General features: G+C 41.1%; 1 protein-coding gene across 1 annotated transcript; it reads left to right on the plus strand.

Moving 5' to 3' along the window:
• The first annotated feature begins 1,259 nt into the window (after positions 1 to 1,259).
• On the plus strand, positions 1,260 to 17,262 carry nat8l (N-acetyltransferase 8-like). The gene is made up of 3 exons (XM_028564590.1): positions 1,260 to 1,698; positions 3,066 to 3,230; positions 16,787 to 17,262. Exons 1-3 carry the CDS (start codon positions 1,395 to 1,397, stop codon positions 17,152 to 17,154), a joined length of 837 nt encoding a protein of 278 aa, XP_028420391.1. The 5' UTR covers positions 1,260 to 1,394; the 3' UTR covers positions 17,155 to 17,262.
• Positions 17,263 to 21,570: the final 4,308 nt, after the last annotated feature.

Below are 21,570 nucleotides of genomic sequence, written 5' to 3' on the forward strand. Positions count from 1 at the left end.
TATTGCATAATATTCATTAACCATGTGGCAGTGATGCGCAATAACGGTGCTGCAGACTTTATTGGAACATTTTGTTTTTTACTAATATGGACTTGTAGGCTATTGTTTTACAGCTGTATCCAACTGTAAAGCACCTTTATATTCCTCATCCCCTAATCATAATATTGAATCCCCTTTAAAAAATAAAAGCACACGCAAATAATGGCAGCACTTTTGTTCATGAAAGCTTGACTGTATAATAACAGTCACGGTTAATTACAGGGAGTGTCGGGGGACAACAAAGGGCCGGATCGAGCATCATCATCATCATCACCACCACCACCACCACCACCGCCGCCACCGCCACAGTCGTGCGTAAAACCGGGTTTGTCGTCGCTGGTGCTTAAAGTGTACGATGCAAGTCGCCGACAGATGGGCTAATGGGATGTTCCAGATGCGCAGTAAGACGAGATATAATCTCCATGTTAAGCTGATGTATGACAGGAGCAGGGTGTCTAAGCGAAGGGAAGCCGTGGAGGAATCACTGCAGTGCAGCAGAGCTGTCAGTCAACAGGCAGAGGAGGCTGCACACAGCCCACTGGTGTGCCCAGACATTAGGGCGACTAGCAGCTGAAATTAAAGCTGTATAGTGTCCTCTTAATGTCGATTCATATCAGGATATGTCTTACATCAGGATCGTTTCCACCCACTCATTGTCACTGTAGCCTTTTTATCTGTGCAACAACGGAGATGTCCACCGTTGTGATGCATCTCTGACAGAGTCCAAGGCAAAATCGAACTATTTCACCTCAAATTTATTGTAAACCTGCATTATAAATTGTTAAAAGCTACAATTAAAAAAATATAAACAAATTATTAACAACAAGAGCATTTCCTAAGCTGCTGTCGCCTTGTTACTATTGCGCCTTTGTGCTGCGTATCGCAGTGTGGGGATCCTCCTCATTGAAACACATTATAAAGACAAGGCTGTTCAGAAACAACCTCTCTACGCAATCTCGCCATCACACCCACTTCTCATGGGCCCACATCCTCAAAATAGGCTACACACGCCGCCGGCACACATAAGCCTGTTCAGATGCAGAGAGAGCGACTGTGTCTGTCTCTCCCTCCTCCCTCGTCCATCAGCATATAACGGCGCAACGTGTCCACCAATCTGTGCAGCGAGAGGACCACCCCAACCCCTGAACCTGAATCTACCCGCCCTGCCTGCTTATAAATACTGCTTGAATAACACCGGCAAGTCGTCAGAAACGCTCAGGGTTGCAGCAGAACACCCCCCTTCGTCTTATCCCCTTCATCGTTTCTCTGTTTTTTAAGAAAATCTCACACATCATCCATTTCACTCTCATTCTTTCCCCTTTTTCCGAACTGTAGTTGTTGTTGCGGCCAGTTGCATGCATTTTTCGTCTCCCAAAATGGTTTGCGAGACTAAAATTGTTGCGGATGAACACGATGCTATACCTGGGACCAAAAAAGAGTCGATCATGTGGAGCTCACCTCCGTCCAGCGCGGCTCTGAACCCCTCCGAGGCAACGGATGTGAGAAAAGATGCGGTTTTTATCCGCGAGTTCGAGTGCGGGGATCAAGAGGAGGTGCGGCGCATCTTTTATGAGGGCATTATGGAGAGGATACCCAATACGGCGTTTAGGGGGCTCAGGCAGCAGCCCAAGACTCAGTTTTTATATGCTCTTCTGACAGGTAAGTACCCCCATTACCTTGCAATATGCACTCTACACCGGTTTATTTATTCCCATGTCAGCTTTCAGACCCAATTTTCTAACGCTATAGAAAATTCAACATATTACTTCACATTAATTATGTAGCCTATATATGAGTTATTTCTTAGCTCACATCACATTGGGTAACATAGCTGTTGCGCCTTCGTTGGATGTTTGCATCCTAATGTGATTTATTTGAGGAAGGTGTCTTACTGTACATCCCACACATAGCCTATCTAACGTCCAGTAACGTCCAGTTAAGTTGAAATCTGTTACAGCACCACAGTGTGCCAACGCGGCTCTTTCCGCCGGCACACACCGGCATGTTGCTCATCATGCAACAAAAGGCATGGCCAGGCGCATGGTGCACGTGTATAACCGGTGGGCCTGCTGATGATGTGATGACATTCCGGTGCCGTGAATGAATGAGTGAATGAAATTGAGGATTGGCCCGTAGGGTGCGCGCACGTACCCAAAAAGCACTCCCCCCACGCACCCCAACACACACATTAATATCCCCCGCGGCTCGCACACGCTCCGCCTCTGCACAGCAGCCTCTGCGCCAGTCATGCTCTGATGTCGTTTGGCTTTTGTTGATGTTGCCGGTGCACAAAGCCTCATGTATCGTGACCGGTGGCGTTACGCACGTAAATAACACATTGTTAAATACTCAAAATCTTTTGACATGAACAAAACACTTGCTGTGTTAGTTTGTCGTTAATTAGACTGCACGGGACAAACATGATGGTCCTGCCTGTAAAATCCCACAAACTAATTATATTTCAGTACGGTCTCAATGAGTCATTGTTAGCTAAAATTCTCCATCAAGTCACTACCCTATATATATTTCCGCGCTGATGTTTGACACCACGCCGGGGTGCAGTGGAGTAAACTAACTACTTATTGCATGCCACGCAGCACCATGCTATGCAGCATCCAGCCTGCTTGTTTGTTTCACTGTGCGCCCCCCAGCGTCACATCCGACTAATTACTTCAGTATGGACTGAACTGGTTTGATGAATTCAATACTAACATGTACTCTCTACTCTAAGTTTTATCCTGTCAGATTTTGTGCTTCTACAGCTATGCTGATGTGCCTTACTTCACAGTTTGATGAAAGTTACTGTGTGGAACTAATCCTAATCTCTCTTTATGAAAATGTTCATGTTGTATCATTATAACAGAATTTGATGCAACTGTTTCACTTTATTGATGTTAACGAATGTCATATTGCCTCTGTTTGCCTCTTTTATGTTTGTGTCTGTGTGGGGTCAAATTCCGCCAAAATCAAACATGTGATTCTCTTTTCTGACAGGTTTCGTTTATTTTTCTTCCATTTCTCCATAGTAATGTGCTATTTCGTGACCAATTCCGTCACGCTGACCTGCTGTGCGCCCCTCATTCTCATGGGTGCGCGCTACTACTACAGCAGGAAAGTTATCCACGGTTATCTGGACTGTGCTCTGCACACGGACATGGCTGACATAGAGGCTTATTACATGAAACCCACAGGTAAGACGAGGGAGAAATGTCACTGTCCTCATTGTAGTGTGACTAATGAAATACATACACGTTGTCTGGTTTGTCAGTCGACAATGCTCCACCACCAGTGTTGATTTAAAAAAAAGAAGAAATAGGATAAAGATAAGGTATTAAAAAAACAACCTACTTTAAAAAGTTAGGGCCTGTAACTTTGCTGCAACTGGAAGGATGAAAGACAAAACAATTCCATGAAAGGCAGTGAACCTACACATGGAATTAGGGCAGTGGAAGAAGCAAGCTTGTGACCGGGAGGTCGTCGGTTCAATCCCCGACCGACAGGATAGAAATCTGTGTGGGGAAAGAGCTCAACATGTGAAAGACAGGGAAAGAGTAGCGCTTATGAATGTGTAACTATATGAATGTGATCAGGGCATGCATAAGAGAGGTTGCCTCTTAGTGAACCTCCCCTGAATAAATAAAGGTTAATAAAAATAAATAAATAAATTGTTAAACTAGCTCGATCTAGAGAGTCTTAATGCAATCCAGAGGCAACTCATCAAATATGCAGCTCCTCTCTCTGCTTTCCTTCTCCTCCACCCCTCCTCCCCGTCTCTTTCTCCACTCCTTCCCCCACTTGCTTCCTCTCTGAGCTCCACTTGGTCACGGCAGGGAGGAGAGGTTACATTACAGCGCTATTGATCACACTGAGGAAACTGCTGATACACTTTCTGCAGTATGCTCAGTGTTGGCAAGGCCCATTTCCTCCACTAAAGCTTCTAATTTGAAAAATCAATCATCTCAAACTATTCATTCTCTCCAGGAGTCAAGTTTTGGGTGTGAGCGATAGCCAGCCACAAACATGACACACTGCCCTGTAACTTCTTGGTCACTTTTATTCCCTGTTAACCCAAACCACGTGGCCAATATAAAAAGCAGGTGTTGGTTAAGCCGGTCAATTGCCCCCCATTGTCACTTTCTCTCCGACATTGTGCCCTCTGGCCTGGTAATCCACTGCATACACAATTGCAATTTAGCATTCCCATTATTGGTGCAGGGCCGAGATGGTTTAGAGGGGGTCAGGCACCACTGCTCTTGGACAATGCTAATGATTATATCCATGCAAACTGAATGGGCCCAGGGGGATGAACACCTGGGCACCAACGTGCAGTGCTGATGGCGAGGCACCTCTCACGTCACTGTCATTTGGTGTGCGTTATTATTCGTGAAGTGTGTGGCACGTAACACGTAGAAGTCTGTGATTATCTACAGAATGCAACTCTGAAAGGCCCTGAAAACATATTTTCTTGAACACACTTTTATTTATTTTTTACTAAAATTGGAAGTGTGCTTATTTTATATTTGAGATTAAAAAATTTTTCTCTGTGGTCTTCTCGCTAGTTTAAGGTGGGCGGGGCTCAGTTGGAAAGAGGTGATGTCACCATGCACCAATCAGAATGTAGCAACATTTTAATCAAAATCTGATGACTGGTTGGTAACTAAATCAATCAAGCCAGACTTAGCTGAGTTTTTTACCCCCCCCCCTCCTAATCTAGAAAGAAAAACATTTAAAACCAAGCTTTCAGGGTCTTTAAGCTTGTAATTTGGAGGTCTTTCTAAAATGAACCAGGAAAAGAAAAAGACAGATTTAAAGAAAATGTCTATCACTAATATACCTGAGCGAGGGGATGAAAATCAGTCTCATAAGTTGATTCATTGATTGATATTGTACTTGCTAAGATCAGATATTAAGGGCTACTTGACAACCAAAAAACTGCTGAACACTGTGATTTGGCTCTGCAAACTAGCTTCCATTACTTCACGGAGCTAGGGTTAGAACTGAATCTTCCAAACTGCACTGAAACAGTATATGCTAGATTGTGTTTGCTCATCTGTCAGGCAACAGCTCAGCTTCCAGCATCCACAATGAACACTGGGTAGGCGTACTGTAGGAACGAGTGAAACAAGTTGGAAATTATCTCTTCAATTCTAGACATATTGAGGACAAAATGTTTTTTCAGTAAATACGGATAACAGTGACAGTTTGTGTATGAAAAAGGTTTTTGCAGGAAGGCAAGATAAAGATGGCCCATAAGATGTTTATATGAATGTGTTTGTGTTGGGTGCATGAAAACTTGTTGGGTGTTTAATAACAGAGACGTCTTGGTGTGGTGGATGATAAATCGGAGCATCACAGAATATGAATGATGTATTGCTGAAGCCAGGGTTAAAAATAAGCACCATCCACCAGCCAAATTCTGGTAAAATATGCAAGTGGCTGGTAGATTTGCTTCACTCACCAGCCAATAAAACAATGGTAATCTATTGTGTGGCTGGTAAAAGTTGAACATTCACTAGCCATTTGGCTGGTGGACAAAAAAGTTAATTTTGAACCCTGGCAGTAACCTAACAGTTAATCAACCTAAAGGAGAAACTGTATTGAAATGCAGAGAGATTTAATGACAGGGGGAAAGAGGGGATACTTGTAGCGATTAAGAGAAATGCGAATTAAATAAACTCTAATAAGTGGACACTGACCACAGACTGCTTGGGTAATAGAGGAAGACTAACTGATCTGACTGGAACCATGTATTCCTGTACACATTGAATGACTACACCAATCAATAAGCTTATCTCCTATGTGTGTGTGTTGTGATCACTCACTCTGCTGCCAGCTGTCACCTCTTTAAGATGCCACATCAAATGTGTGAGTGTGTGTGTGTGTGTGTGTGTGTGTGTGTGTGGGCAGAGAGGCTGTAAAGCAAATTGAAGTAACAATGGCTAGGAGTATAAATGTATATAGCTGCACAAAAAAAGATAAAAGCGTGTTTCCTTAACAAAAAGGAGGCGCTGATATGGTTATATACACATATTCAACTGAATTATCAAAGATTGGGTTTGATGTAAAAGCTGGAGCTTAAGTTTGAAATAAAATAGATACATTTGAAACTGAGATTTGGTACAACTCTTAATCACTTAAAGTCCATTATTCAGATTCAACAGTTCAATAAGAGTTTGACAAATTGAAACTGATGCTGCCACAAACTTTTTTGTACACTGACTCCTCCTTCCATCCATCTTTCTCTGTCCTTCCTTGGACGCAATAAACCAATAATGACTCAATCTGGCAGTCAATATGTGTTAACAACTACAGGGCATTTGCTGAAAGAAACTGTAAACGAAGATAAAATACTTTTCAACTGAAAGTATTTTTCTCACAGAAAACGAAAGCAAAACGTCATTGGACTTATTTATCTCTACGCCTTTATCCCTGATTTCTTGTACTACTTTCAGATAATCTCTTTGCACTTCTTCAGAACAAGACTTGCAAGTCCCCATGAACAAGAAAATCAGACATTTTTACATCAAGGGCTACAAAGCTAACATTATTTTTTTTAGCCTTCCAAAACTTTAGTAAGCAGCTAAAATATTTAATTCTACAACTGGTAATGACACTTTTCAGGCAAGAGAAACAAACACCATCTTTGTTAATGTGATTGCTTATGGCACCTTATGCACCAGTGTCTCTCACTGCATCACAGGACTGGTTCATGTCAGTTCACCTATCTCCTCAAATTGTGTCCACGCGTTTTTTTTGTACCTCTCATAGGAAATGAATGTTGGAGTTACAGCTATCATTACTATGACTTTGCATTACTTAATCCCATAAGGGTAGGACACCAAAAGTGGGCATATTTTAAATAGCTTTTGGGAAAAGGGAAACCAACTGTAAATACAGAAAGAAAGAGGTTTCCCCTCATGTTCAAGCAGTAGGCAGACAAGATACCCCCTCCCTTGCACTATTGCCTTGCTTAATCACTACAGGTTACTCTGAAGCAGCTTAAAAAGTGAATGTAATATAATGAGGGCGACACTAGACACTGATCCAAATCCTCCCTGGCTGAAAGTCTTACCCACTCAGTAATACTGGCTGTTTAATGAGGCGTCATGACCACTGCACATGCCAGTCAGTCTTATTATGGCTCTACAGTATGTGTGTGTGTGTGTGTGTGTGTGTGTTGAGCTTCCTCCACCGGTACCTGCTGTGCTTATTTTAGCTCTGAACGACACAGAGAGAAAGAGAGTGAAAGAGAGAGGAAAAATGTGTAAGGTGGGAAAGACATGAGCGCTAGATAGAAAATAGGAGCATTGGGGGGAGGTGTTAGTTCCTCAACTATATGATATATTTAGTGTGTGTGAGAAAAAAAGATAAATAAACAGTTTGCTGGTAAGCACACAGACAAAGAGATCTTTTGGGTACATTTCAGACTCCTCAGCTCCTTTTGATTAATGAGGCATCTTCTTTCTATCCTCTCCTCTCTTATCCATCCCTCTTGTTGCAGTTCAGCCTTTCTGTCTCCCACCTGTATCGCACCTCTTCCTCCTTTTCCTCTGTAGTTCTCATCTACGCTGAAAGTGCAGAGGAGGTGCTGCAGTGGCCAACTGGGTTATCCATCATCCTGGCACAGAGGAAGTGATGTTTCCTCCCAGCCATTAGTCTCTTTCAAAAACTGAAAGAAAAAAAAAAAATACAGAAAAATGTAATTTACTATTCATTCGTTCATTCATCAGTGGCAGCGGACAATTACGTTACTGCAACACTACTGATTATTACGCTGTAGTTACAAAAGTTGAATTAACTCAGATAATATTGTACACATTCACAAACAGTTACATTCACAAAAACATAGAATTAAGTGCTGAAACAATCAGTCAAAGAAAATCAATCATTTAAAGTGCTCATATTATGCTTTTTGGCTTTTCCCCTTTTCTTTATTGTGTTATATATCTTTTTGTGCATGTTATAGGTTTACAAAGTGAAAAAACACAAAGTCCACCCCAAAGGGACTTACAATCTCCAACAGAAAACACTGTTCACAAACTATTCCAAACAGCTCTATTATAGTCCAGCCTTTACTTCCGTGACGAACGTGCGTCACTTTGTAACACACGTTATAATGCTCGCCTAGCTGCTAGTGTGGCACTCCCTCATACCCTGCAACTGACTAGCTAGCAGTACTTACTGAGCATGTGCGACTCCCAACAAAGATGGTACAGAAGTGAGATGCCTCACTCTGTAGCTAAAACAGAGAGCTCAACAGACAGGGTGAAAAGAGGAGCTGCAGCGCTGTGCAGTACAACAAAAATATGGTGTTTTCTGAAAATAAACCACATAAACCTATTCTGGTACAACCTCTAAATACAATTATGAACCTGGAAATGGGCATAATATGAGCACTTTAAGAATTTTTCCAGAAAAAAAACCCAAAAAATTACAATTAATCATAAAACAATCAACATTGACAATAAGTTGCAGCCCTAGTAAAATGACAATATGAGAGAAATTCTTTGACAATATGAGAGAAATTCTTTTTCTACATTTTGGGAAGTATGCTTTTCTTTTTTGGATGTAGAGTTAAATGAGAAGCTGGATCCCACTGTTATGTTTGCACGCTAAATATTGAGCTAAAGCCAGCAGCCTGGTTAGCTTAGCATTAAGACTGGAAACGGGGAAACAGCTAGCCTGACTCTCTCTAACTAAGAATAAAATGTACCATCCAGAGAACCATCAATTCCCTGATAGTTGATTTACATCTAAATCACATAATTATTTTTAAATCATTTTTGTAGCCTGTCACAATGTTAGCCATGTTGTTACGTCACTGGCCGACTCTGCTGTTCCCATCCTTGACATACTAAGAAACTGGAGAACTCATCAGTCCATTACTTTATATGCTGCAAGTACATGAACACGTGTATCTGTCGTCTATTCAGTGTTTTGAAATAGTGGAGCCAATCATTAATAATGCATTGCAGTCTCACTACCCTCTGCCTTTGTTTCACATTCTGCTTAAATCAATACTGAACAAAGACACTCATTGGAATGAGTAGATGACGTTTCAACAGCAGCTTCATTAATTGCAGCATTTTGGATTTTCTCACTACCTTGACTCTCTGGTGACCAATCACAACGCTTGATCGCTACTGATAAGCAATTGAAAGCCTGTTATCAATACGTGTGTGTGATTACCTGTATGCTCTATAGATTAAAAGTGATTTGTTCAGTTTGGTCTTGATTTACACAGAACCAGTGAAAGTTGGTATGTAATAGATTAGACTCACATGTTGCATGTTGGTGTGAAGCTCAGCCTGATGGCCTGAAGGGAGAGAGAGGGGCTTCTTAGGCTGTAGCAGCCATATGAACAATGCCATGTATACAGCAAAGTGTAGCATGTGTGTAAAATGTGTACCTGCATGCTTGGATACAAACAACAGACTGATCTCATAAAGTGGCGTATGTATGATACGCCAATTCGTATGCCATTTTGGCGTGTTATCAAGATGCATAATCGCTTTTTAGTGTGTTTATCAACGCCGTTCGGCCGCCATTGACCTACATTATGTGTGAATTTTTGCCGTAGCGAGTAGTATGAAAGGACGTAAATCCACAGAGGTTGGTTAGGGTGGTGGATGGGTAAAACACAAGACTTTCACCCAGGAGAGCCGGGATTGCTTCCTGCATGTGGTGTTTTTCAGCTGTTTTTTTTTTTTTTTTTAAGCCTTCCCCAATGTTTCTTTCCTAAACCCAAACGTTTGTTTTCCTAAGCGTGTGATGTTGGTCACCGTCGTGTTTTTGTGTTATTAAATCCTTTCCCAATGTTCTTTTCCTAAACCCAACTTTTTATTTATTTTTTTACACGCAACGTGGCGAGGCCACGTGGTGTGTATGTTTACATCCGCTGTATAGAGCGTAGACATACACGTGGATAGCTCAAAATGCGTACAGATAACACAGCATTTGGCTTTAGGAAAGTGGCGTGTATGTTTACGCAAAGTCATGATGCCATGTTGCAAACAAACATGCATAGATGTGTTGATGGGCAGGAATGCAATAAAACCAACAGTAAAGGGCCAGACAATGAGTTCCTCTGAGCTAATGGAAAGGTACACGCTGTATGAGTTTAGTGTGACAGCACACAGATCAATGCAACACTCTCCTATGCACATTGGATTTAGCTTAAAGGTGACGTAGGCAGGATTGCGAAGATCCAGGACTTCCAAAATTTGAACATCAACAACTTCTCAGTCCCTCCTCCCTTTCCGCTAAAGCCCAAAACGGTCTCCTAAGCCCCTTTCCCCAAAAGGGAGAATGAATGCGTGTGCATGAGCAGTAATTGACATGCAGTTAGACACCCCCCCTGGCCCTGATTGGTGCATCTGAACAGGGAGCCGGGGATTTTTGCAAATCACACTACAGGCAGTAGGTGGTGCCAGAGGAGCCAGATTTTTTTTTTTAATTACCAGCTTCATGTAGTTCTACGGGAACATAGGGTCAGTTTCAGCAAATATGATATATATGAAATATGAGTTTTCTACCTACTTACCTACTGCACCTTTAAAGGCCAAGTTGTTGGTAAATACTTCTTCTACTGTAAATACAGGCTGCAATACACAATAACGCATTTTGTTTGTGTGTACACATCTGGAAAGTGTGTCCTGCGTCTGACGGTCACTTCTTATCTTCATTTGTCCGTGACGGAGGACTGCTGACTAGTGGGTTACACATGACAAGCTAATCCATACTCTGACCAGAGGAGGAGGGTGTGTCCATGTGTGTGTTTGTGCGTGTGTTTGTATGGAAGGACATGAGGCATGAGGCAGGGTGTGTGTGTGTTGTATAGGACCATAGAACACACTTTCAAAAGCATCTTAAGCATTTCTTCTTAAAATGGAAAGTTGTACATTAAAATAAGAAGATGAAGATATACAGTACAGTACCAAGACACAAAAAATGTTGTCAAAATTGATTGTTAGGATAGAAAATTATACTTTAACATAGTCTGATATTGCACCACATGTATACAAGATAGAAATATTAAAACTAGCAACAATGCCTACTCGCCATTTAACACCTGGCAGGGTCAGATAAATCATGCAGTGATGCAACCATTTCGATTCAGAGCCAGTACTGAAAATCTTCAGCGTGGCCTCCAACAATGACAAATATGCGGAAACATAATAACGCATAAAAATAACACACATTCACTGATTAATTATTAGAACACAAAGCAAATAGACACAAAACACAGGATAGAGTCAAGCCACTTATGAGCTTTTGTCAGGGCTTACACCCACAGTGCTCAGACAAGTGAACAGCATAGTAAGGCTGCGTCTAGACTGAACGCTTATCGAATGAATTATCCCTCCCTTCCTGAAGGAAAAGAGAATAATCTTGTTAGACACCATAACAACTATTCCTGTGTGTGTGCAGGTGTGATTTTTTGGTTTTTATACATGGTTCATATCACATCAGCCAGTACTTAACACTCCCACACACATGCACGGAGGCATATTAATATACTTGTGAAGTGGTTAAAGAAATTAGATCTGTCACATTAAGAATATAGTAATCAGATTTTTGCTTGTGTGAGAATCGTTATGAATGATTTCCAGAGCTCTTTCTCTTGCCTTCACTCTCGGCCTGTCTTGAGATCATCTGTATTCTTCAGGTCCCCTCCCCCTTCTGTAATAATGGTAGATTTGATCTCCTCCCTCCCCCCCGTTGTGTTTGTATGGCCAAGCAGCAATAATGGATCCTTTCAGGCTCATCGCTATTACTGTTAACATGGATGCCGCGCCTTCCTCCTCCTCTGCTCACTCACTCTCTTTCTTTTTCTTTATTGTCCCTCTTTCCTCTGTTTTTCTACTTCTTTATCTGATTGAGAAAGCTTTTACAGACCAATACATGAGTGACACATTGTATTAATACTATATTAAGCTCTACTCTAGCAATGCGCTGCTGTGTTGGAGCAATAGAGGGCTTATTCTCTGTCCCGAGCGTTAAAAAAACAATTGGCAAAAGAGCTTTTAAGTTTAATCTATCTCTGGAAATAAGATCAATTTCTTTACTTGGTTTGTTTAAACATGCTCGCTTTAAGATAAACTGCCTCTGTTATTAAAAATGCTTGCAATCCTTATATCTATTGTCCATACCTAATGTTTATATTTGACTGTAGTTAGAAATTCACTCATACTCTACTGTTTACTTGTTTACTTTTTATTGGCCATTTTGGCCTTTTGGTGGTTGTAATGTGTTGATGAATATATGCAAGTGTTGGTTTGTTTTTGTTTTTTGTTGATTTTATACTTCTCTGTTGTTATGTAATTACTGTGTTATATGCTGGGACCCCCTCGAAAACGAGATGATACATCTCAAGGGGTTTATCCTAATAAAGAAATTTGAATAGAGGGCTTATTGACTTGCTCAAAAGGACACAACAGGAAAAGGTTGAGGCCTTTTTTGGAAAAGTGTCTTATTCATTCCCTCTTTCCAATCAATCTTGTGGCAACATGACAGACTAAACAGCTGCTCCTTCATGACTTGTAGGAGGAGTACTAGGAAGGAGATGGGGGTAGATAGGAAGAAAGATATAAAGAAGAGAGAGTGGCTTGATCCAAATATATCAACCGTTCCACAACCTTACAGTAGATTTACAACTTTAAGCGAGGACGGAGTTTTTTATTTTTTATACTTTTTTCCTCAATATTCCCTTCGATGTCTAACTCTTGGCAACTCTCCTATTTCCCTTAACAAGAGAGAGACACAATGTTTGGTAATTTGGTCATAAACCAAAGTATTGGACAAGCAGAAATTTTGGATTGACAAGGACTATTTGGAAAGTTATTATTGAGATATTGCTGCAAGCATGGCTAAAAACCTTAAATTAATGCATTTCACATTCCAGAAAATCACACACAGCTTCAACCCATGCAGTTAGGAGCTAGTGTCTTGCCCAAGACTTTACAATGGTTGTTGAGGGAAACAGGAGTGTCACTCCTTCACTTTCCTCACATTTTCCAAGTAAGTCTTGGGATACCAAATGGCGACCTAATACGCAGCATATGCAACAGTATGCCTCAAAGCACCCATTTTTTTGGATCAAACATGACATTTCAGTTGCAGATCTGCAGACTTGATGAGAGTCCGGAGCATCTTAATCTCATATAAAATGCCTTTTGGAGCATAACGTTATGCCTCCTCCTCCAATGCCGTGTTTTCCCGTATGATACTGCTCTGCTCGACTTGACTCGCTTTTTTGGTACCAGGTCCTTTTCTCTTTTCGTTTTCCCCTCAGTGTAGGTGGGATTCTATGTTGTGACATCATCTCCAATGCAAATTCTTTCATCGACAACCAAACAGAGGACCGTTTACACTTTGTCAATTGTACAGCGGGCTGCCATTAAAAAAAAGAAAAGAAATCTGGCTTGAGTAAATACAAAATTTTTATGTACGACGGTACTGTTGTTTCTGACAGTACTGTGGCTATTAAAAAATGGCGGGTTTGTGCAGGATTTCCTGTCGCGCTAGTGACCATTCTCTCTGACAATCAGTGGTCTGCAGTGTTTAAACTCCACCTGTTAGTATCCACTCAGCTCACTTGGAACCTCGACCGAGGTGGTACCAAGAAAAGTGTACTATCTACAACGTTTGCTAATGGGAAACGTGAGAATAACGGTTCTAATGTGAAATGAACTGAACTGGACTGCTTGGTGGAAATGCACCATAACTTTCTCTCTCTCGCTTTTCTTTTTGTCTGTCTCTATCTTCCTATCTCCACAAAGTGCAGTTCCCAGCAGAAATAATAGCTCGCTAAATCCATGCAGTTTAATAGCATCAGTGTCAGATTCAGCAGATGTGATGCTCCTTGAGCAGTAATGTCAGAGGTCAATATATCCTGCTTAGCTTTCACAAAAAAGCAGAGTCAGAGGGGGGAAGAGGGGCTAATAGTGTTAAGTAATACACAGTCTGATAGGCAGAAAGGCACATGGGCGGTTGGTGCGCGTGTTTTCCTGTGCTGTCCTCATTCCTGGCATAGGCTCAGTTCAGACAGATGGTCAGGAGGGCTTTATGGAAGCATATTCCCCCTCCTATGCCAACACCCACCCATCCACACACACACGATCGTAATAATGCCGGCAGAGTGCCGCAGGAGTTGACACTGCAGATTTATATAATGAAACATCATTCCATAGTATTAGTGAAGGCCACAAGACACTTAACTACCCAGAACTTTGTAAATCTGAGTCGTATAGACAATCTCTTAAACAGTCATCCATCAAAGCTCCACATACAGTAATTACCTTCACACTTTGTCGGCCCCCAAGTGGCAGCAAGAAATGACGGATGCTTTTTGTTTTTAAAGGGTGAAGGACTTTTATTACACAGGAATGTAATGTCAGTTACTGCAGAGTGATCTGACATTTCTTCGGAGACAGTGAACGAGACAAAATTCTGGATCGGTTAAGTTTCCTCAGCAGTGTCTCCATACCTGACATCAAAATTTGATTTGGCCAGACAGGGTGAATCTATAAAGTCTCAACTGGGGTAACAAGATGCTCGTATGTGCTGTTTATGGTTATTCAGGATGTTTCCCCTATGAGATTATAGGCTAGTGAGAAGACACTGAAAATCTTAAAATAGCCCTACCAGAGGTAGAACAAAGCACAACAATGTTTTTCATATTCTCTTAGGTTTCGCACATACTGTATGAATTGGTTTCTTCTGAACCACCTGAACTCAAGTGATTTCATAATGCGAGCTCTGATAGATCCCAAATGTGGTGCGACAGTGGATAGGGAGTTAACATTAGCATATTGGTCCTGCCTCTAGCCTATTAGTGAAACACCGGTTACAGACAGTCTCCCAGTGATGCCATACCCCTGTCTAGCTATCAGGGTGGGGAGTACTCAGGTTTTCCTGTTGCCGCGGCAACCTACATGACAGTTGTTTGATTCAGTATCGGAAGCCTCCGGATCAGCTTAACACAGGGCTGCAGGGGCATCAAACCCCTCCTAACACACGGGACTCCAGCAGAAGCATGATGTTAATGTCATCGCCTGTTTGAGTGTGTGTGTGTTCTTTACGTCATGTGTGTGTACGAGTGAGGGATTCAACAGGATAAAAGAAAGAGGGGGTTATGTGTAAAGGCAAGGTAAGACAGAGTAAAGACACACAGAGAGAAATAGGTTTCAGAGCTCATGGACAGAGGGACACAGATTTTGACTGTCTGCAGATCAGTCAGAATAGTCAGATTTACTGTATCTATAACAAACATATGGCATTTTAGTACAGAACTATGTAACCTCTGCAAACACGTGTACATACTGCTGACATTGATAGAGAGGCGGTGTAAACATGGTTACGTAATAAAAAGCAGAATGTTAAGAGGGTAATTTTCCTTGAAAGATTACAATCGTTAAAGGAAAATAAGCAAGGGCATGCACCTATGCACTATGTTCGTCTTTTTAAAGTGCCTGATTAAGATTCAAAGGGGAATGATTTCAAAACACGTCAGTTATTTAACACCCTGTGAACTAGTTATTCTTCCAGGGTAATGTGGGCACTATTAATAACAGAGGGATTTCAAAATGTGCTTACATTTTCAAGCTCTGGAGCTAAACATAAAAGCTCAGTTCACATTGTTTTTATTATTATAAAAGCTTATTATTATAAGCACTGAACATGGCATTCAAAGGTATAAAAAAGGATAATTTATAAACATAATCACGCTGTGTCAAAGTGAACATCTTAGAAACTGCAGCACAAATATAGATATTAAATTAGATAGAAAAATCGGGTTATATTCAAGCTTGAAGTAGTACTCTGGTGAAGGAGCATTGTCTGCTGATGTTTCTATCTGCATCGGTCTAACCTTTGTTTGTCTGTATGAGCGTTATTCGTCTTTTTATACATCCGTCACCAGTGTCTGTTTGAGTGTCTGATATATCAACTCTGGGATACAGCAAGTTCTTATACAGTGTGAGCTTTCCTGTCTATGCAGCTTTTACATGACAATACAGGGTTTGTAAAATAAGATTCAATTCCTGCAACACGATCAAGTAAACTTCACCCAAAACGTGTCTGTCTCTGTCCTGTGAGATCAGTGCATCTGCTCCAGTAAACTGTGAGCCCTACGTTTACTCCCTGCATCCCTTCTTCTATTCTCTCTCCTCTCAGAGCAATGAAGCCATTACGACATGATGCAACATGCTGCTAATGGAAACTCAGGATGTTCATTTTGATTTTGGTTCTAAACACTCATTTTACCACCGTTGTCCTTCCAGTTATTCCTTTCACCCATCCATCACAATGCATATTATGTTAAATAAGCCCTGTGTGATTGTGTGCAAACGTTACACTATAGAAAGTATTTGGATTCAAAATATCTGTCAGAGATTTGGAATGTGGTCTTGAGCTTCACAGTACATTGGTGCAGCTGAGCGTGAGGGTCTCTACCCTTTATTACCTCTACAGAAAACATATTTTATTCTGAAGCTTTAGGCCCTGGCCTTTACCTTTATTTATTAAAGGCATAGTTTGACATTTTGGGAAATATGATAATTTGCTTTCTTGCTGAGAGTTAGATGAGGAGATTGATACCACTGTTAATCTTGTCATTTAACTCTCTGCAACATTACCCAAAATGTTGAACCATGCCTTTAAGTGTTTAATTTTAAATCTAGCTTTAGCAGCAGCCTGCTCATACAAACATAATTTAATCAAACGTATTGTATCTTGTTTCTGTCAGGCTCCTGTTTCTGGGTGGCAGTGCTCGACGGACGTGTGGTGGGGATCGTGGCGGCGAAAGGCCGCGAGGATGACAACCGGGTGGAGCTGCGGCGCATGTCGGTGGACTCTCGTTACCGCGGCAAAGGCATCGCAAAGGCACTAGGTCGTCGTGTTCTGGAGTTCGCCGTGCGCAACAACTATGCTGCTGTGGTCCTGGGCACGACGGCTGTCAAGTTGGCTGCTCACAAGCTGTACGAGTCGCTGGGCTTCCGCCGAACGGGCCAGAGCGAGGACTACAGGCTCCCCGGGATGAACCGCTCACCACTGGAGAGGCTCTTCTTCCAGATCCGCTATAGCCGCTACCGCCTGCAGCTCCGTGAGGAGTGAGAGGTGACAGGGAGAGGGAGAGAGAGATGGAGAGGGGGAGATGGAGATGGAGAAAGAGAGGGACAGAGAGAGAGAGAGAGAGAGAGAGAGAGCAACGACCCTCCTTCACCCGAGAGCCCCGACCGCATCCTCTCCTCTGACAGCTTTTATTTATTTTGTGTCATTAGAGATAACTTTGAGTACTTAACACTTCTACTATTTCATCTTTAAAGTCACTAACTTTTTCATTACTTTTATGCTTTTGTTGCTGTTGTTTTTGTATTATACTTTTACATTTTAAATAAGTTTCCTCTATTTTATTAAGCTATTTTTTGTACCTTTACTCCTCCCTTTTCATTTTGGGAGAAAAAAAGGCTTTTATAGAAGACATCTAACTGGCACCCCAACTAGGCACCCTCCCCTGCCCCTTTGGTTTTAAGATGATGTGACTCTGATCAATACTCCCATTCATTACTACTCCACAACACCCTCTTTACCCCTCCCCCATTACCTCAAGCCCTCCCTTCCCTCCCACATTCTCCTTATTTCCCCACAGCAAAATTCGGGTGTAGATGCAGGAGAGTGCAATGAGACATTAACATTCTGTGTCATTGGGGGTGGACAGAACAATGGATGGGTTGGGAGGGGCATATATGGCTTCCTCAAGAGCAAAACACACAAAAAGTGCTTGTGGTACACACTCTTTTTTAGCTCTTCAATGCAATGTGTGTGCATTGTGGACATGCATGCTCACACAAAACAAGTAATTGGGCTTTTAGCCAGTCTCTCTCAAGACACCATATTGAAGCACAGCAAGAGTGTGTTACCGACCCCCATAGTGAGAGAGAAGGATGACAGGATGGTTACCGGAATATGCACTGTGTATCATGCGTCCTAGACGGACATGGATATACACAGTACATCTTCCTCACACGCCCTCCTCTTTATTCCTCTTACTGATTCTTTTTTTTTGGATCTTTCCTTCCTTCCTATTGTTTTATTAATCATTGCTTTTCTCAATGGAGCTGTGGAGAGGGTCTCTGATTGGTTGAGGTGACAGGAGGATGGAGCTTTCTCGCTAACAGATCCTAAGATACAATATAGCTGCATGTCAGAGCTTGTGTGTGTGTAAGTGTGATTGTTGATTATGTGACTGTGTGTGATTTTGATGAGGCTATGGTCATTACACCGTGCCTCAACAGTGTATGACGAACAATTTACCTATTTTTATTTTTGCGTGAAGAGACACGCACCTTTCTTGCTATGAGTCCAGTATTATCTAAGTAAACAACTACTTTCTTTGTGTACTTAACATACATAAATTGTTTACTGAGTGAAGAAAGATACATTCTAACATTTTGAATATGTTTAGTATTTGATTGATAATTAGTAATTTTATAACTTTAAACACATATTACCACATTGTAATATGCAAATTTTACTGTCAAAACTACGACAATTACAAAGTAGCTGCAGCCTTCACTCCACATATTAATCCAGGTTATTGGGAAACAACTTGGGTAAGACATGATTACTAGCAATACTTGCAAACCTACAGTACATGACTGAGCACAAACAACAAATAATGATTTAAACCAACATATTGGCATGAGTATTCCCCCTTCTCCATGTATTTATATTGTGTAAACAGTTGAAAACTCATGTAGTGAACAAAACATAGTAGTATTTCCCATAACACCTCTCTCCATCTCCATCCTCTGACCATACAACCAGCAGTAGATTCAGCCATCCACGACTCTGAGCCTAAGTTATGTCATCATACCATTTGTAAAAAGTAAAATATAAATCAAAATACAACAAAAAAATCACATAAGATGAAAAAAAAGAAAAAAATTGAATACAAATGTAATCATCATGAAGTTAATGACCCTCCTTGCCTTGCTGCCAGCCCCCCCAAAAAAAAACCTCTCCCTACCACCCATTCATGAATCTGTCTGCAACCCTGGGCTAGACCCCACCACACCTTCCATCTGAACCCTCCACTGACTTTCCCTATGCCAGGCCCCACCCAATTCCCGCCCATCTCTGCATGCGCCACAGAGCCTTGCTGCACTGCTTTTATTATTCCATTAGAAGCTTGGTGGACGAAGCCTAGACCCTGCGCCCCTACTCTGATGTCATCTAGGCAGTGTGACGCTCTGGGACAGGCTGGTGCCAGGTTGCAAGGGTGATGTATGGTTGGACGAGTATGGGTGTGATTCAGAAGACACAGAAAGTTAGAGAGAAAATGTGTGTGTGTGTGAGTGTGTTCAGTGTTGGTGCAGAGTCACTCACCAACTGCAGCACCGTCTGGATGACATCATGCCTGCCAGCCAACCAACTGTAGAATGCAAAAAGCAATGCAAAGTGTGGCATGCCTCTGTATCCGGTGTGTGTATGGTGCCTGCCCTGGAAAAGTTTAGAAGTAAAAAATTAACTAATTTATATACGATATATATATATATAGAAAAGAAAATAAGCTTCTTTTTAAAAATGAAAATATAAAAGAAATGTGTGTTACTTTGTATGAAAAAAGAAAAGAAAATTGTATTATTTGCATGAAATGTGTCTTTGAATGCAACACTTTTAAGGGAGAAACTCCTAGCACATGGCATACAGTGGAACCATAGATGTGTCTTTTTTTATAATGGTTTATTTTATTTGAAATGATTAAAATAATTCTCTAGGAGTGAAATTAATACCAGCCACAAGCCAGTGCTCATAAATCTTTCGGAGATATCAGTTTCTTAAAGCCTTGCTAAATTTGAAAGTGGCTATTGATATTCAGATTTATCCGTCACTGGCTGGAGGACAAAATAGTTAGTTTCCTTCCTTGATCGCAGTGGGAGTGAGGGCATATGACTGAAAGCATCATAGCTCTTCTTCTATTAAACCAGCTTGTGGTAAAGGTCACAAACACTTTGCAGAACTAAGAATGATGCAAGAGATAAACATGTTTTCCCATGCAGTGCACAATATTTCATCCACTAAGTCATTTGCCAAGTTTATCATATGCAGATAAAGGAAATGCAGGCTGCAGGATAGTGTAATGGTTTTCAGTGACGGTCAAATGTTTAGACTCTGCTCCAGCTGACACAGGCAATAGCTGCTTCTTGTTAAAAGTGTCCTCAAACGCCACACTGACCTTCTATCTGTGTCAGCTAAATGCCTAAAATATACAATAAATACCTGATTGATTTTGCATCTAACTTTGGATTAAACTTTCCACAATATAATTTTTTATAATTAGGTATGTACATACATACAGTCGCCTTTAGCTATTTAAAGCCGTTGAGATGCTTATGTATGTCAGGTCCCCCTCCCATCCTTTGTTTAAGCCATGTCTAGAGGAGGTTTAGCTACTGACAAGTTCTTTGTCTTTTAATTAGAGCCAACCAAAGTTTTCTCTATGAAATTCTACAAAGTAAAAGCAAGGCACACATGCACTGAAAACATCAACCAGTATTGTTTTAAAAAAACACATCAGATGTTTTCATAGAGGAACATGTGGAGGATGCCTCACACCACCTTGATGCATCCGCTTTGAACTTGGTTGTTGCTGGAGAGTCAATAGAGGACCAGACTGTATTTTGTGACACATTTGGAGCAACAGCTACCACTGGCCTTCACATTGCATTTACAAACTTCCTACGAAGCTAAGGAGGAAATTAGGATACAACAGCCAAACTAGTATGAACACAAAATATGATATCACAGTTGTGAAATTTAAGTGCCAGTGGTGCTGAGGCTTTAGATAGAAACAACACAGCAGACACATTTGGAGTGTCAAATAACTTATGTTAGTTATCGCTGCCGGTGTGTTTAGGTCCTTACTAAATGACTCAACCCATTCTTTATAAGACTTGGGTGAGGTCGTAGGTTAAGAGTGAGAGGTGGGCTTTGCTGAGGTGGATTGTAAAAAACAAAACTGTGGATCTTGTGGAAGAATGTGAAGTCTGTCAATTCTGAGCCAATTCTGCTGCTGCCAATCTCAGTTTTTGCCTGCTGAAATGCAAAATACTCCATGTATGTTTTTGGGAGAAACTATTATCCATACTGGTACATTTTCTGAACAAAGGTAATATCATTCAAAAAGCCTTTGTCAAGGCCTTATACACCGGAATCAAACACTGGAGTTCAAATATCTTGTGGACTGCATGGCTTTAGTTATTTAAGGGGTGACTTTGAATTGTAAAGATGAAGTGCACTGACTATAATGCATTTATTTCAAGTCTGAGCAATGTCTGTTTTCTACTTAATGTGAATAATATGCCATCTAAAGTCTCACCTCCCATTTAAACCTGGTAATGCATACTTAATGTTAGAATGTAGTAATTAAACTGTATGCAACTTTTACCCGAGTGTACATTTAGTTACAAACCATTCCTCTGAAATGTTCTGCTGATGTACAATCCAAAAACATCCTCACACATTTTT

The sequence above is a fragment of the Perca flavescens genome, chromosome 19, assembly GCF_004354835.1.
Source record: "Perca flavescens isolate YP-PL-M2 chromosome 19, PFLA_1.0, whole genome shotgun sequence".
Taxonomy (NCBI): Eukaryota; Metazoa; Chordata; class Actinopteri; order Perciformes; family Percidae; genus Perca; species Perca flavescens.

Bases quoted from the DNA above. Each gene is read 5' to 3' on its own strand.
- nat8l (XM_028564590.1), top strand. From the start codon at position 1,395: ATGCATTTTTCGTCTCCCAAAATGGTTTGCGAGACTAAAATTGTTGCG. The intron at 1,699-3,065 runs GTAAGTACCCCC...ATTTCTCCATAG, and splicing joins TTTATATGCTCTTCTGACAG to TAATGTGCTATTTCGTGACC. The intron at 3,231-16,786 runs GTAAGACGAGGG...TGTTTCTGTCAG, and splicing joins TTATTACATGAAACCCACAG to GCTCCTGTTTCTGGGTGGCA.